The sequence below is a fragment of the Sardina pilchardus genome, chromosome 3, assembly GCF_963854185.1.
Source record: "Sardina pilchardus chromosome 3, fSarPil1.1, whole genome shotgun sequence".
Taxonomy (NCBI): domain Eukaryota; kingdom Metazoa; phylum Chordata; class Actinopteri; order Clupeiformes; family Clupeidae; genus Sardina; species Sardina pilchardus.
In genome coordinates, this window is record NC_084996.1 from 24,749,060 (window position 1) to 24,764,059 (window position 15,000).

A 15,000-nucleotide genomic window follows, 5' to 3' on the forward strand; every position below is an offset into this window, starting at 1 on the left:
TGAGACTACACACACACACACACACACACACACACACACACACACACACACACACACACACACACACACACACACACACACACACACACACACACACACACACACACACACACACACACACACACACACACACACACACACACACACACACACAGAGCTGCTTTAAAGCCATCAGCTGCCAGCCGGCTAGTCCTGAGACTACAGCGAATTAGCACACCAGACTATCAACATGGTCCCTCACACACACACACACACACACACACACACACACACACACACACACACACACACACACACAGGATCCCTGGGTGCCTTTAAGATCTGGCTAGGGACAACAGATGGAAATTAGCTCTTGTAGCTAACTCTGGCTTGTTTACAGCAAGTGACTTGTCTGTTGATTAATGAGCACTGTCCCTATCAAATAAAAATAAAAATAAAAATCAGACAGATGGACACACTCTTGTTTAAGGTGAATACTCCTTTGCCGTCTAAAAGAGGAGTTAAGAGTTGTGAGAAATATTAGCAGATGTGAAAATGTCACACACATCTGCCAACCTTGTCTTGGAAAAAAGGGCTCTTTTCCTTAGAAAAGAATAGATGACCTTCACACCAGCTTCATGACCTTCACACCAGCTTCATGACCTTGGTCCTGCTCAAGGGTTCGTCCATTCTGTTCCATTGCCAGCCTTTGCTTTCCAACCTATCATTCAGTTTTGACTCAGTTTTGAAAGGCGCTCTATAAATAAAATTTATTATTACATTGCATGTCAATGCAATGTACTGTTATCACTGTTCTTCTTAAAATTATAGTTATTCTTCTTCCGACCAAAATCAACGATCAAAGGCTCTAAAACCACTGAACCGTTTAACGTCATTCAAACACTCCTACACAGGTCTTGTAACGGAGATTTGTTAAATGTATTTTTCACATTTGTGAACTTTATACTTTTTGAGATATTTACGATAAAAGAGTTCAAAAATCCCATAGACTTAACGTTGAGACCCTTTGGCGGCAAAGTTTAATTGTTACGTCAGTGCTCAGCTGTCTGTAATCAAGGATCTTTGATCCAAATGCCACCGTCCGCTGCACCAGGCTACAGCTATGAAAACATTCGACCATCCCATTGCTGTAAACCAGGACGTTATCGTCTTGTCTCCTGCTAGCAGCTACTCCTTACTTGATTTGTTTATATCGTTACAGTAACCGGTTTGCTCTCGGTAACGTTATCAACAGCTAAAGACAATCTAACCTAACGTCAACGTAAACACTGTATTTAGATAACGACAAGCAAGTTACTAGCAAGTTACAAGCAACTAGTTGCACCATTTAGGTTCAAGCCTTCTTATCACAGTCGTTTCTAGTACAAACTGCATTGCTATAATTTTCACGTTTGTTTGTTAGCAAGCTAGTCGTTTCAGCTATAGGGACTTGCCAGCCAGGCAATCATGTAGGCTAAAGCTTTCGGAATCATTCACAAATTTAAAACCTTTGTTAACAGCTTATTGTACCTATTAGGACAATCACACACCTGGAAACACTTCAAAGAACATACTAGCTCATCCTGTAATGTGTAGCCTACATAAAATATCCTACTGTAAGCTAACGTTACTTTTGCTAGATATCCTACCTGTTGCTGCATCATCGTTGATTGATTGGCGCTGTTTGAGATTGTATTCTGTATTCCAATGGTGTCTAAATCTATAGCCTATGGCCTACTTTTAACCTGCATTAGTGTAGATATGAAGGCTATGTAAGCTATCCTACCAGTCGTCACTGTAGGCTACAAAAGTGTCAGCTCTTGCAACTCGTTTTAAGTAGGCTAGGCCTATGGGCAACTTCATTTCAGTCTTTTAAATACTAATAAATGAAGAGTTATTTTCTAAAATAGCCTATATCCACAATTTTGATGCATTTTCATAAATCACTTTTTAAATGTGACTTTCCAAGTAATTTCAGTGAGTGGAATTGTAATTGGGTTATTGTTATTCTATTCTTCTGTGTTGTCTTTTTAACAATAGGCCAAATACAAAAGCAACCTTTTTGCATTTACATGCAATGGTAATTCCTTCCATGGAATTACATTTTCTAGTTATTATTATTATTATTATTATTATTGTCATCATCATTAATCCATTCAATCCCATTCCATGGTCACCCATTCCCTTCTCTCTCTCCATTCCATTATCACTAATTCCGTTCTCGTTTCTATCTGTGACTCAGTTGAACACTGTGGGACTACCTGAGCTACAGGTGAGTTATCAGTGCTATTTAAATAAATAATATATAACTAAATCTAATTTAATGGCCAAAATGTCTCTACTAAGGCTTTTCAGCAAAGACACTTTTCATCAGGTAGTTAATCAGAGCTGATTGTGAGCGCCAAGTTCGGTAGAGGCTGATTGTGAGCGCCAAGTTCGGTAGAGGCTGATCGTGAGCGCCCAGTTCGGTAGAGGCTGATCGTGAGCGCCCAGTTCGGTAGAGGCCAAAGTCAAACAGTGGCGCTAAATCACGGCTGCTTTGTGTCAGGGTGTTTAGCATCCTGGGTAATGACAGAATCGACACACCAGAACAACAGAGTAATTACAATAGCAGCAAAGCTCTTTTCCAGAAGAAGCTCTATTTTACATTTTTAGGTGTAAAAGCGCACAAACAAACCCCAAGTCTGCGCCCGTGCAGGTGATTGCTCCGCTGTGCTAACCAATTGTTCAGGCATAAAGACACTTCCCTTCACTATGGAAAACCTTGTACAAAAACAACCACAAACTCACACAAATCCCAAAAAAACTTTTGACCAATAGGCCTCCTCAATGATCATGGACTGAAGTTAAGATGACTAAGTTAGAAAACAAAGAGAAGCAATTGGCTATTTGCAACAGTGACACATTCTCTGAGTCATCTGTGTGGGTCCATCATGACAGACCTCAGGCAGAAATATCCCTCTGACTGGCTGTGTGTGTGAACAAGCAGTGTGACTACAATGCTGATCTGATACAGGGCAAGATTCCTCCCTACCATCTCCAAATGGGCACACACACACACTAAAAATATAGGGACGCTAGGGAGAGTGCATGCAATTTCAACATTCAAAAAGCACACATTTACATATTATGCATACTCATCAAGGAACCATTTAATGCCACTGGAGCTGTTATAAACATTGGACAATAACCACCACCATCATCAAACATGTTTACCACATATGGCATAGGCCACCTCACCGTGATCACAGAATCACCCACCTCTTATTTCACCACTACAGCCCTGCTCACAGTCAAAACAACCTTAAAGGGAATCCATCTTCGTCAAAAATGTACACGCTATGTGGCGCTAGTTATCATTGGACAGCAGTTTCTGTAGCGCTAGTTATCATTGGACAGCAGTCTCTGTAGCGCTAGTTATCATTGGACAGCAGTTTCTGTAGCGCTAGTTATCATTGGACAGCAGTCTCTGTAGCGCTAGTTATCATTGGACAGCAGTCTCTGTGGTGCTAGTTATCATTGGACAGCAGTCTCTGTGGCGCTAGTTATCATTGGACAGCAGTCTGTGGCGCTAGTTATCATTGGACAGCAGTCTCTGTGGTGCTAGTTATCATTGGACAGCAGTTTCTGTAGCTCTAGTTATCATTGGACAGCAGTCTCTGTGGCGCTAGTTATCATTGGACAGCAGTCTCTGTGGTGCTAGTTATCATTGGACAGCAGTCTCTGTGGCGCTAGTTATCATTGGACAGCAGTCTCTGTGGCGCTAGTTATCATTGGACAGCAGTCTCTGTGGCACTAGTTATCATTGGACAGCAGTCTCTGTGGCGCTAGTTATCATTGGACAGCAGTCTCTGTGGCGCTAGTTATCACTGGACAGCAGTATGTTCCAGTGCAACTACTTCCCCACACACAGGCAACACAAGACGACTCATCAGCCAGACAGCATCACAGCTTTTTGTGCACTTAGCATCACATACACACTATACACACATTTGTGCGCTCAGTATCACATACACACTATACACACACACACACACACACACACTATTAACACTTTGATATCTGACCACTGAGGCCTGACTCATTTAACACACTCAGGAAGGCTGGTCTGGTATCCTTACGCCATCCTAAGCAGTCTACCTACAGTACATCACTGATTAATGTTATGTAGCATACTGTACATAAGATATTATTTCAATCATATCATTTCATCACAAGATACTAAAAGATAGAATGTGTGCGTGCGTGTGCGTGCGTGTGCGTGCACGTGATGGTGTGTGTGTTTCAGACAGAACTCACCATGAGCATCACGGTAGTAGGCATGAGTCACACTCCTGAACCGCTCCTGCCCCGCTGTGTCCCAGATCTGAGTATCGGGAGAAAGACAGGATCTCAGCACACACAAGAGAAACACACACACTTGGGAATCCCATGGATCCCATGGATAAAATGGTTGGACACCATCTGTTAAATGAGTGAATGTAAATGTAAAAATGTTTTTTCTTTCATGAAGGATTTAAAAAGTCCATTCCATTGGATGAGTGGACATTCACATGGTTTTAGATCTCTCAATCCCAACGTTACTATACACTTCTAAACTTAAAAAATAAACATCCCACCCAGCAATGTTACACACATTCCACCCCCACGGTTCTATAAACATCCCACCCAGCGGAGTTCCTGTCCCTCCCTCTGATCGCTGCTCTGGCTGGTGCTCTGTGCAACAGCGTTCAGCTCTTCAGCGTGCAGCTCTTCAGCTCTTCAGCTCTTCAGCGTTCAGCGTTTCAGCTCTTCAGCGTTCAGCTATTGAGCTCTTCAGCTCTTCAGCGTTCAGCTCTTCAGCGTGCAGCTCTTCAGCGTTCAGCTCTTCAGCGTTAAGCTCTTCAGCGTGCAGCTCTTCAGCATGCAGCTCTTCAGCGTTCAGCTCTTCAGCGTTCAGCTCTTCAGCTCTTCAGCGTTCAGCTCTTCAGCGTTCAGCTCTTCAGCTCTTCAATGTTCAGCTCGTCAGCTCTTCAGCGTTCAGCTCTTCAGCGTTCAGCTCTTCAGCTCTTCAGCTCTTCAGCTCTTCAGCGTTCAGCTCTTCAGCGTTCAGCTCTTCAGCGTGCAGCTCTTCAGTGTTCAGCGTTCAGCTCTTCAGCGTTCAGCTCTTCAGCTCTTCAGCGTTCAGCTCTTCAGCGTGCAGCTCTTCAGTGTTCAGCGTGCAGCTCTTCAGCGTTCAGCTCTTCAGCGTTCAGCTCTTCAGTGTTCAGCTCTTCAGCTCTTCAGCGTTCAGCTCTTCAGCTCTTCAGCTCTTCAGCGTTCAGCTCTTCAGCTCTTCAGCGTTCAGATCTTCAGCGTGCAGCTCTTCAGCGTGCAGCTCTTCAGCGTGCAGCTCTTCAGCGTTCAGCTCTTCAGCTCTTCAGCGTTCAGCTCTTCAGCGTTCAGCTCTTCAGTGTTCAGCGTTCAGCTTTTCAGCGTTCAGCATCCACTGCTGACTGGCGGTAAAGAGCAGGGGATGATCTGGACACACTTGTCCTCCCCCCCCCCCCCCCCCCACACACACACTTCTGGCGCTTGTTAAGCTGACACAGGTAGCTGTGTGTGGGCCGGTACCTGGCGCTCGTTAGCGATGGGGCAGACAGGAGGGGGGTGTTGTGGCACCACCTGCCTAATAATAGACATACTGTAAAATAGACTCCAACCATAGACATGAAATAGACTCCAATGCCTAGTTTGAAAATGTAACCTAGCTTTTATGTTGTGGTGTCATCAGCTGAGCGTAACACACACACACACCAATATGACCTCACATAAAAATGAACCCACCCACCCCCAACACACACACACACACACACCAATATGACCTCACATAAAAATGAACCCACCCACCCCCAACACACACACACACACACCACACCAATATGACCTCACATAAAAATGAACCCACAAACACACACAGACACACACACACACACACCATTATGACTTCACATATAAATTAACAGACCCACACACACCTCGCTAATATGACCTCACATAAAAATGACCACACCCACACACACCCACACACACACCCACACACACACACACACACACACACACACACACACACACACACATGCCCCCACGCTCCCTGGCAGCAGCACAGTGCTGAAGGATCATTGGCCATTACCATGCACGGGGTCAGGGGAGCGCTGGACTCATACATCACAGGGATGGGCTGGACCGGCCCTGCAGCCTCAGGGGTCATGCCCATCCACGTGCTGCAGAGAGCAGGGCCGTATGGCCGTGGAGCTGGGCAGCTGTGTAGCACTGGCGTTAGCGTTAGCACGTTAGCGCTACTGTTAAAGCTCATCAGCCCTGGACCTCTGCTCCGCTGTCAGGAGTGATGGTTGCCGACGGCAACTATGTGTGGGGAGGGGGGGCATCCATCAAGCAGATGAGGCCAGAGAGGTGGTCATGCATACTAATGCAGGACACACACACACACACACACCCACACACACACATACTCACACTCACTCTCACAGGTTCAATTACAAAGAGGGAAAAGAGATATGGAGGCAGAGAAAACAGAAGATGGGGAAAGCAATAAAGAATGAGAAAAATGGGGGAGAGAGAGAGAGTTGAGGGACATGGACAGAGAGAGGGATGCAGTGAGAGAATAAGAGAGTTAGAGAAGAGAAAAACAGAATGACACAGAGTGGACTGGTGCAGACAGAGGAGAGACAGAGTGAGAGAATGCAGGAGAGAGAGAGGAGGAAGAGGAGGAGGGGAAGAGAAGGAGGAAGAGGTGGAGGAGGAGGGGAAGAGGAGGAGTAAGAGGTGGAGGAGGAGGGGAAGAGGAGATGGGGTGAGTCCAAAGAGAAAGAGAATAGAGCTGCAGGGAGGAGAGGATGAGAGGAAATGAGATGAGAGGAGAGGAGAGGAGAGGAGAGAAGAAAGAAAAAACCTGAGGGGGAGATGAGAGAGGGGATGAGGACGCTTTACAGACTGGAGGAACACTACACACACACACACACACACACACACACACATGGACACGCCACACACACACACATACATTTTTGTGTGTTTGTTTGTTTTTTCCTATGTTATGTGTACATAATTATATAAAAAAGAAGGATAGCAATATATCTATATTTTCCCCAGATCATGCAGGCCTACTTGCCTCCCCCCTCCCTGTTGTGGGTAGTGTGTGTGTGTGTGTGTGCTGTGGGAATACTGGTCCCTGTAGTGGGTAGTGTGTGTGTGTGCTGTGGGAACACTGGTCCCTGTTGTGGGTAGTGTGTGTGTGTGTGTGTGCTGTGGGAACACTGGTCCCTGTTGTGGGCAGTGTGTGTGTGTGCAGTGGGAACACTGGTCCCTGTTGTGGGCAGTGTGTGTGTGTGTGTGTGTGCTGTGGGAACACTGGTCCCTGTTGTGGGCAGTGTGTGTGTGTGTGTGTGCTGTGGGAACACTGGTCCCTGGTGTGGGTAGTGTGTGTGTGTGTGTGTGTGTGTGTGCTGTGGGAACACTGGTCCCTGTAGTGGGCAGTGTGTGTGTGTGCTGTGGGAACACTGGTCCCTGGTGTGGGTAGTGTGTGTGTGTGTGTGTGCTGTGGGAACACTGGTCCCTGTTGTGGGCAGTGTGTGTGTGTGCTGTGGGAACACTGGTCCCTGGTGTGGGCAGTATGTGTGTGTGTGCTGTGGGAACACTGGTCCCTGTTGTGGGCAGTGAGTGTGTGTGTGTGCTGTGGGAACACTGGTCCCTGTTGTGGGTAGTGTGTGTGTGTGTGTGTGTGCTGTGGGAACACTGGTTCCTGTTGTGGGCAGTGTGTGTGTGCTGTGGGAACACTGGTCCCTGTAGTGTGTGTGTGTGTGTGTGTGTGCTGTGGGAACACTGGTCCCTGTTGTGGGTAGTGTGTGTGTGTGTGTGTGTGTGTGTGTGTGTGTGTGTGTGTGTGTGTGCTGTGGGAACACTGGTCCCTGTTGTGGGTAGTGTGTGTGTGTGTGTGTGTGTGTGTGTGCTGTGGGAACACTGGTCCCTGTTGTGGGCAGTGTGTGTGTGTGTGTGTGTGTGTGTGTGTGCTGTGGGAACACTGGTCCCTGTTGTGGGCAGTGTGTGTGTGTGTGTGTGGGTGTGTGTGTGTGTGTGTGTGTGTGTGTGTGTGCTGTGGGAACACTGGTCCCTGTTGTGGGCAGTGTGTGTGTGTGCTGTGGGAACACTGGTCCCTGTTGTGGGTAGTGTGTGTGTGTGTGTGTGTGTGCTGTGGGAACACTGGTCCCTGTTGTGGGTAGTGTGTGTGTGTGTGTGTGTGCTGTGGGAACACTGGTCCCTGTTGTGGGTAGTGTGTGTGTGTGTGTGTGTGTGTGCTGTGGGAACACTGGTCCCTGTTGTGGGTAGTGTGTGTGTGTGTGTGTGTGTGTGTGTGTGTGCTGTGGGAACACTGGTCCCTGTTGTGGGCAGTGTGTGTGTGTGCTGTGGGAACACTGGTCCCTGTTGTGGGTAGTGTGTGTGTGTGTGTGTGTGTGCTGTGGGAACACTGGTCCCTGTTGTGGGCAGTGTGTGTGTGTGTGTGTGCTGTGCTGTGGGAACACTGGTCCCTGGTGTGGGTAGTGTGTGTGTGTGCAGTGGGAACACTGGTCCCTGGTGTGGGCAGTGTGTGTGTGTGTGTGCTGTGCTGTGGGAACACTGGTCCCTGGTGTGGGCAGTGTGTGTGTGTGTGTGCTGTGCTGTGGGAACACTGGTCCCTGGTGTGGGCAGTGTGCGTGTGTGTGTGTGTGCTGTGCTGTGGGAACACTGGTCCCTGTAGTGGGCAGTGTGTGTGTATGCTGTGGGAACACTGGTCCCTGGTGTGGGCAGTGTGTGTGTGTGTGTGTGCTGTGCTGTGGGAACACTGGTCCCTGGTGTGGGCAGTGTGTGTGTGTGTGCTGTGGGAACACTGGTCCCTGGTGTGGGCAGTGTGTGTGTGTGTGTGTGTGCTGTGCTGTGGGAACACTGGTCCCTGTTGTGGGCAGTGTGTGTGTGTGCTGTGGGAACACTGGTCCCTGTTGTGGGCAGTGTGTGTGTGTGCTGTGGGAACACTGGTCCCTGGTGTGGGCAGTGTGTGTGTGTGTGTGCTGTGCTGTGGGAACACTGGTCCCTGGTGTGGGCAGTGTGTGTGTGTGTGTGCTGTGCTGTGGGAACACTGGTCCCTGTTGTGGGCAGTGTGTGTGTGTGTGTGCTGTGCTGTGGGAACACTGGTCCCTGGTGTGGCGCTCAGGCGGCTGATTAAGCTGCTTTATTTAACCAGGCAGGCTGGGCTCTGGGGGACGGAGTCTGATCAATGAGACAGATACAGCGCCACACACACTAATAATAATAATAATATATACTTTTTTGATCCCGTGAGGGAAATTCAGTTCTCTGCATTTAACCCAATTTAACCGAATTAGTGAACACACAGCACACAGTGAACACACAGTGAGGTGAATCACACAACCCAGAGCAGTGAGCTGCCTGCCCAACCAGCGGCGCTCGGGGAGCAGTGAGGGGTTAAGTGCCTTGCTCAAGGACACTTCAGCCGTGGTGGACTGGTCGGGGATCGAACCGGCAACCCTCCGGTTACAAGCCCGATGCGCTAACCAGTACACCACGGCTGCCCCGGCGTTGGCCCCCACTAGCGGGCCAACGCAGGCTAATAGAGCGCTAGGGTTAGCGGCGGCCTCATTGAACTCCCATTAGTCTGAGAGCAGCCACGCTAACGCTAACATGCTAACGCTAGGGCTGATGTGACTTAGACGCAGGGGTAGCATGTTACACACGCAGAACACAGTGTGACAGGGATGACGTCTGGCACGTTTCTTACTGATTGGGCAAAGAAGATAGAATCCAGGACTGCATCAGGTCCGACCCTGCATCTATGAACTATGGACTATTGACTGGACAACTATTCATGGGTTTCATCAGGTCTCTTTCCACAGGTATATAAAATCAAGCGCCTAGATTATCAATGCAGACTGCATGATGCTTGATTATTACACCTGTGGAAAAGGACCTGATGATCGCATGAATCTCTTGCTGCGTCAGTCAGATAGGCCTACACTTCTGCTCAGATCCATGCTGACTACCCACCACACAACCCTCGCCACCACACAACCCTCACAGTGTGTGTTGACAAGGAAATATCGGTTCCGATATAAGGTGTCTATTTTTAGATACAGAAATGATCTAAAGACAGTGCCAGGTCGACGGCACTTCTGTGAGTTTGCTTGTTTGTATGAAGATATATTTAGCACGTGTGAGCGTGTGAAATTCCAGAAATAGTTTCTGTGAAACAAACATAGAACAAAAATAAAACTTTTATTCTTTTTTTTTTCATTTTACTTACCTGCAGTTTCACCTTCACACTATCAATGCTCAGCACCTTGTTCTGAAAGACAAAAATAGAATAAAAAAGTCACCATTAGCCAAGTCAAGCCTCATTAGTGCCCTGTGCCAACACACATGCGATCCACTTCCAGTCACGACAGCAACACTCACGCCTCATTACGACTGCTGTACAATAGTCTGGCTAATGATAGCACAGCCAATAAAGAGCTTTCTTATCAGCAAGCGCACATTCATTCATGTAAATACTCAGACAAACAAACACTCACTCTCCCACACTGGAATAAATATAGTCGCAAGATGCCTTCTACATACAGTAATACCAAATGAACGCACAAAACTAGTTTGCTTTTTACTCTCTGGGTTTTGCTGTATTTAGGGGTGCTGTTGTGTTGTGTTGGGACCATTATACTGTTCTCCATTTAAATTCATGTATGAGGTGTGATGTATTTATCAGTGTGGTGGTGTGTATGAGGTGTGATGTATATATCAGTGTGGTGGTGTGTATGAGGGGGGATGTATATATCAGTGTGGTGGTGTGTATGAGGTATGATGTATATATCAGTGTGGTGGTGTGTGTGGGGTATGATGTATATATTTATCAGTGTGGTGGTGTGTATGGGGTATGATGTATCAGTGCGGTGGTGTGTATGAGGTATGATGTATGTGGTGGTGTGTATGAGGTGTGATGTATATATCAGTGTGGTGGTGTGTATGAGGTATGATGTATATATCAGTGTGGTGGTGTGTATGAGGTATGATGCATATATCAGTGTGGTGGTGTGTATGAGGTGTGATGTACAGTGCCTATAGAAAGTCATCATACCCTTTTGAAATAGTTACTTTTTTTGTCTTACAGCCTGAAATCAAAACCCATTTTAAAAAAAATCTTTTCCAGTTTTATTAACAAATTTAGCTGTACAACATCAAAATAATGAAAAAAAAGTAAACAGTTCTGAAAATTAATAAAAAATGAAAAACTAGAATAACAAGGTTGGAAAAGTCATCATACCCCTGACTTAATACTTTGTAAAGCTTCCTTTTGCTTTCATTACAGCCATCAATCTGTTTGGATATGTCTGTATTATAGCTTTGCACACCTAGATAGGGGAATATTTGCCCAATTTTCCGTACAGAAATGTTAAAATTTAGTCAAATTCTGTAGGGAATGGCGATAGACTGCTCTCTTCAAGTCAATCCACAGATTTTCTATAGGATTTAAGTCAGGGCTCTGACTTTGCCACTCAAGGATATTCACCATCCTATCCTTAAGCCACTGCTTTGTTCTTTTGGCAGTATGTTTAAGATTATTGTCGTGTTGGAAGGCGAATGACCTCCCCATCCTCAGCTGTCTAGGAGAGGGACGCAGGTTTTCCTTAAGAATGTGGGTGTACTTGGCAGCATCCATTTTCCCTTCTATCCTGACCAATTGCCCAGTTCCTGCTGAAAAGAAACATCCCCACAACATAATGTTGCCCCCACCATGCTTCACACTAGGTATGGTGTGTTTTGGGAGGTGTACTGTGTTGGTTTTCGCCAAACATTGCGCTTGGAGTTCAGTGCAAAAACACATCTGGAATATTCTGCTACCATGTGGAAAAAGCTTATATGGTCAGATGAGACTAAGATCGAACTTTTTGGAGACTAAGATTGAAGTTTTTGGACTGAGCTCCAGGCGCTAACCAAACACAGTATACACACCCAAACACACCCAAAACACACCATACCTACTTTGAAGCATGGTGGGTGCAACATTATGTTTTGGGGATGTTTCTCTTCAGCGGGGACTGGGCAATTGGTCAGGATAGAAGGGAAAATGGATGCTGCCAAGTACACCAAAATCCTTGAGGAAAACCTGCATCCCTCTCCTAAACAGCTGAGGATGGGGAGGTCATTCGCCTTCCAACACGACAATAATCTTAAACATACTGCCAAAAGAACAAAGCAGTGGCTTAAGGATAGGATGGTGAATATCCTTGAGTGGCAAAGTCAGAGCCCTGACTTAAATCCTATAGAAAATATGTGGATTGACTTGAAGAGAGCAGTCCATCGCCATTCCCTACAGAATTTGACTAAATTGTAACATTTCTGTACGGAAAATTGGGCAAATATTCCCCTATCTAGGTGTGCAAAGCTATAATACAGACATATCCAAACAGATTGATGGCTGTAATGAAAGCAAAAGGAAGCTTTACAAAGTATTAAGTCAGGGGTATGATGACTTTTCCAACCCTGTTATTCTAGTTTTTCATTTTTTATTAATTTTCAGAATTGTTGAGTTTTTTTTTCATTATTTTGATGTTGTACAGCTACATTTGTAAATAAAACTGGAAAAGATTTTTTTTAAAATGGGTTTTGATTTCAGGCTGTAAGACAAAAAAGGTAACTATTTCAAAAGGGTATGATAACTTTCTATAGGCACTGTATATATCAGTGTGGTGGTGTGTATGAGGTATGATGTATATATCAGTGTGGTGGTGTGTATGAGGTATGATGTATATATCAGTGTGGTGGTGTGTATGAGGTGTGATGTATATATCAGTGTGGTGGTGTCTATGAGGTGTGATGTGAGGTATGTTTGCCGATTATAGTTTTATGCAGAGATTAGAGACAAAACGTTTGTCACACATTATGAGTGAATAAAATCATTTAAATTGTGCTGTGAAACTTCCCAGCCCTACACAGATGCATGGATATGGGGTCAGTGAGGCAGTGATCAGAGCAACATGAAACTGAAGGAGACACATTACTGTTAGGAGGTCAGAGGCTTTTCAATATGGCATACAGTATTTCCCCACAGTCTCCCCAGTGCACGCCGGTCCATTCTAGAGCATCTGAACGATCCATTCCAGAGTTGTTACACACATCGCTATTACACTGGAGGCTGTGATGGCATCTCCCAGAGGTGAAGGCAGAAGTGCTACTGAATCACACACACACACACACACACACACACACACACACACACACACACACACACACACACACACACACACACACACACACACACACATTCACACTATGCTATTGATCTCCAGTGCAGAAAATGGCCGACTGGAATGCCACTTGGTAAGCAGGCTGAGCAGTGGTGGAGCCGTTGGAGCACGCACACACACACACACACACACACACACACACACACACACACACACACACACACACATTCACACTATGCTATTGATCTCCAGTGCAGAAAATGGCCGACTGGAATGCCACTTGGTAAGCAGGCTGAGCAGTGGTGGAGCCGTTGGAGCACGCACACACACACACACACACACACACACACACACACACACACACACACACACTCCTCCATCCAAACAGTCACACACACACTCCTCCATCCAAACAGTCACACACACACTCCTCTGTCCACAAAGTCACACACACACACACACATACACATACACATACACAGACACACACACACACACACGCACACGCACACGCACACGCACACGCACACGCACACACACACAGACACAGACACAGACACACACACACACACACACACACTCCTCCATCCAAACAGTTGCACACGCACTCTTCTGTCTGCACAGTCACACACACACACACACACACACACACAGTCACACACACTACTCCAGGCCACACAGTCACACACACTCCACCATCCACAAAGTCACAACACACACACACACACTACACCAGTCCACACAGTCACACTCACTCCTCCATCCACACAGTCTCAAACACCACCAACCCCCCCGGGGGTTGTCCTTGCTTTAATTACTTTGATCTCAAAATTCACAACACACTCCAGCCAAAGGGAACGATTGAATTGAATTGAATTGAATTGAATTGAATTGAATTGAATTGAATTGAATTGAATTGAATTGAATTGAATTTTGTCTCCACTTTGTGCTGCGTCAACGGCTGAGGAGGGGCTTTTTTATTAAATGATGCAAAATGTAAAAAGTGTGGTTGCAGCGGACTTTTCCTTTACCTGCAACCTTACCGTACCTGCGTTTAGTCCTGTTTACTCCCATTCTTAAATCATGTGCGTTCTTTGACTGCACCTTGTGGTGTCAACAATGATTATTGATTATTTTTTTTATCACTTTAATAGATACATTGTGTACATTACACATAGAAAGCTATAGCTACACTTGCTTAGTCATCATATTTGCTTTGGAAAGCTAGTTTTTAGGCAGCACAGTCATTACCAGCACATTTCATCAGTGATTTGTCATCACCACAACATGTCATTACCAGAACTGCAGAGACATCACCATGACCATACATATCTTTGCCAATAAAGTATCTACAAATTACAAAAATATCCAACAAATATATTTTGATAATGTTTGACAGTCTAAATGATCACAAAGTTTTGATATATGATACTGTACATATTCCAATTAGGGTAGATTGATAAAATCAGAAATGTAGATATTCAAATGACTATAATTCATCTTGCAAGTAAAAACCAACAATCCCATTAAGCTAAAGATGAAAAAGATTCCATGAGAAACCACAAAATGTTTTAAAAGAATTGTCTTATCATTTAAGCTTTATTTTCCACATATTTTTGATGATGTGATGGTAATGACGTATTTACTTCATATAGTTAAGAACATTAACAACGCTTTTTCTGATGCACTACCGTTTCCAGGGTGGCATTACTACTGACTGTGGTCAGTGTGGTCTCTTTCTCTCTCTCTCTCTCAC

The 15,000-nt window shown here is 45.6% G+C and overlaps 1 protein-coding gene across 1 annotated transcript in view; it reads right to left on the reverse strand.

Annotated features, from left to right (window-relative positions):
• LOC134075950 (ras-related protein Rab-26-like) overlaps positions 1–15,000 on the reverse strand; it is a 139,131-nt gene that overhangs the window by 101,816 nt on the left and 22,315 nt on the right. Inside the window, exons 3-4 of the mRNA XM_062530977.1 lie at positions 10,310–10,351; positions 4,279–4,345 (exon numbers count right to left, since the gene is read on the reverse strand). Coding sequence (XP_062386961.1) covers positions 4,279–4,345; positions 10,310–10,351 — 109 coding nt within the window. The remainder of the gene's footprint in view (positions 1–4,278; positions 4,346–10,309; positions 10,352–15,000) is intronic.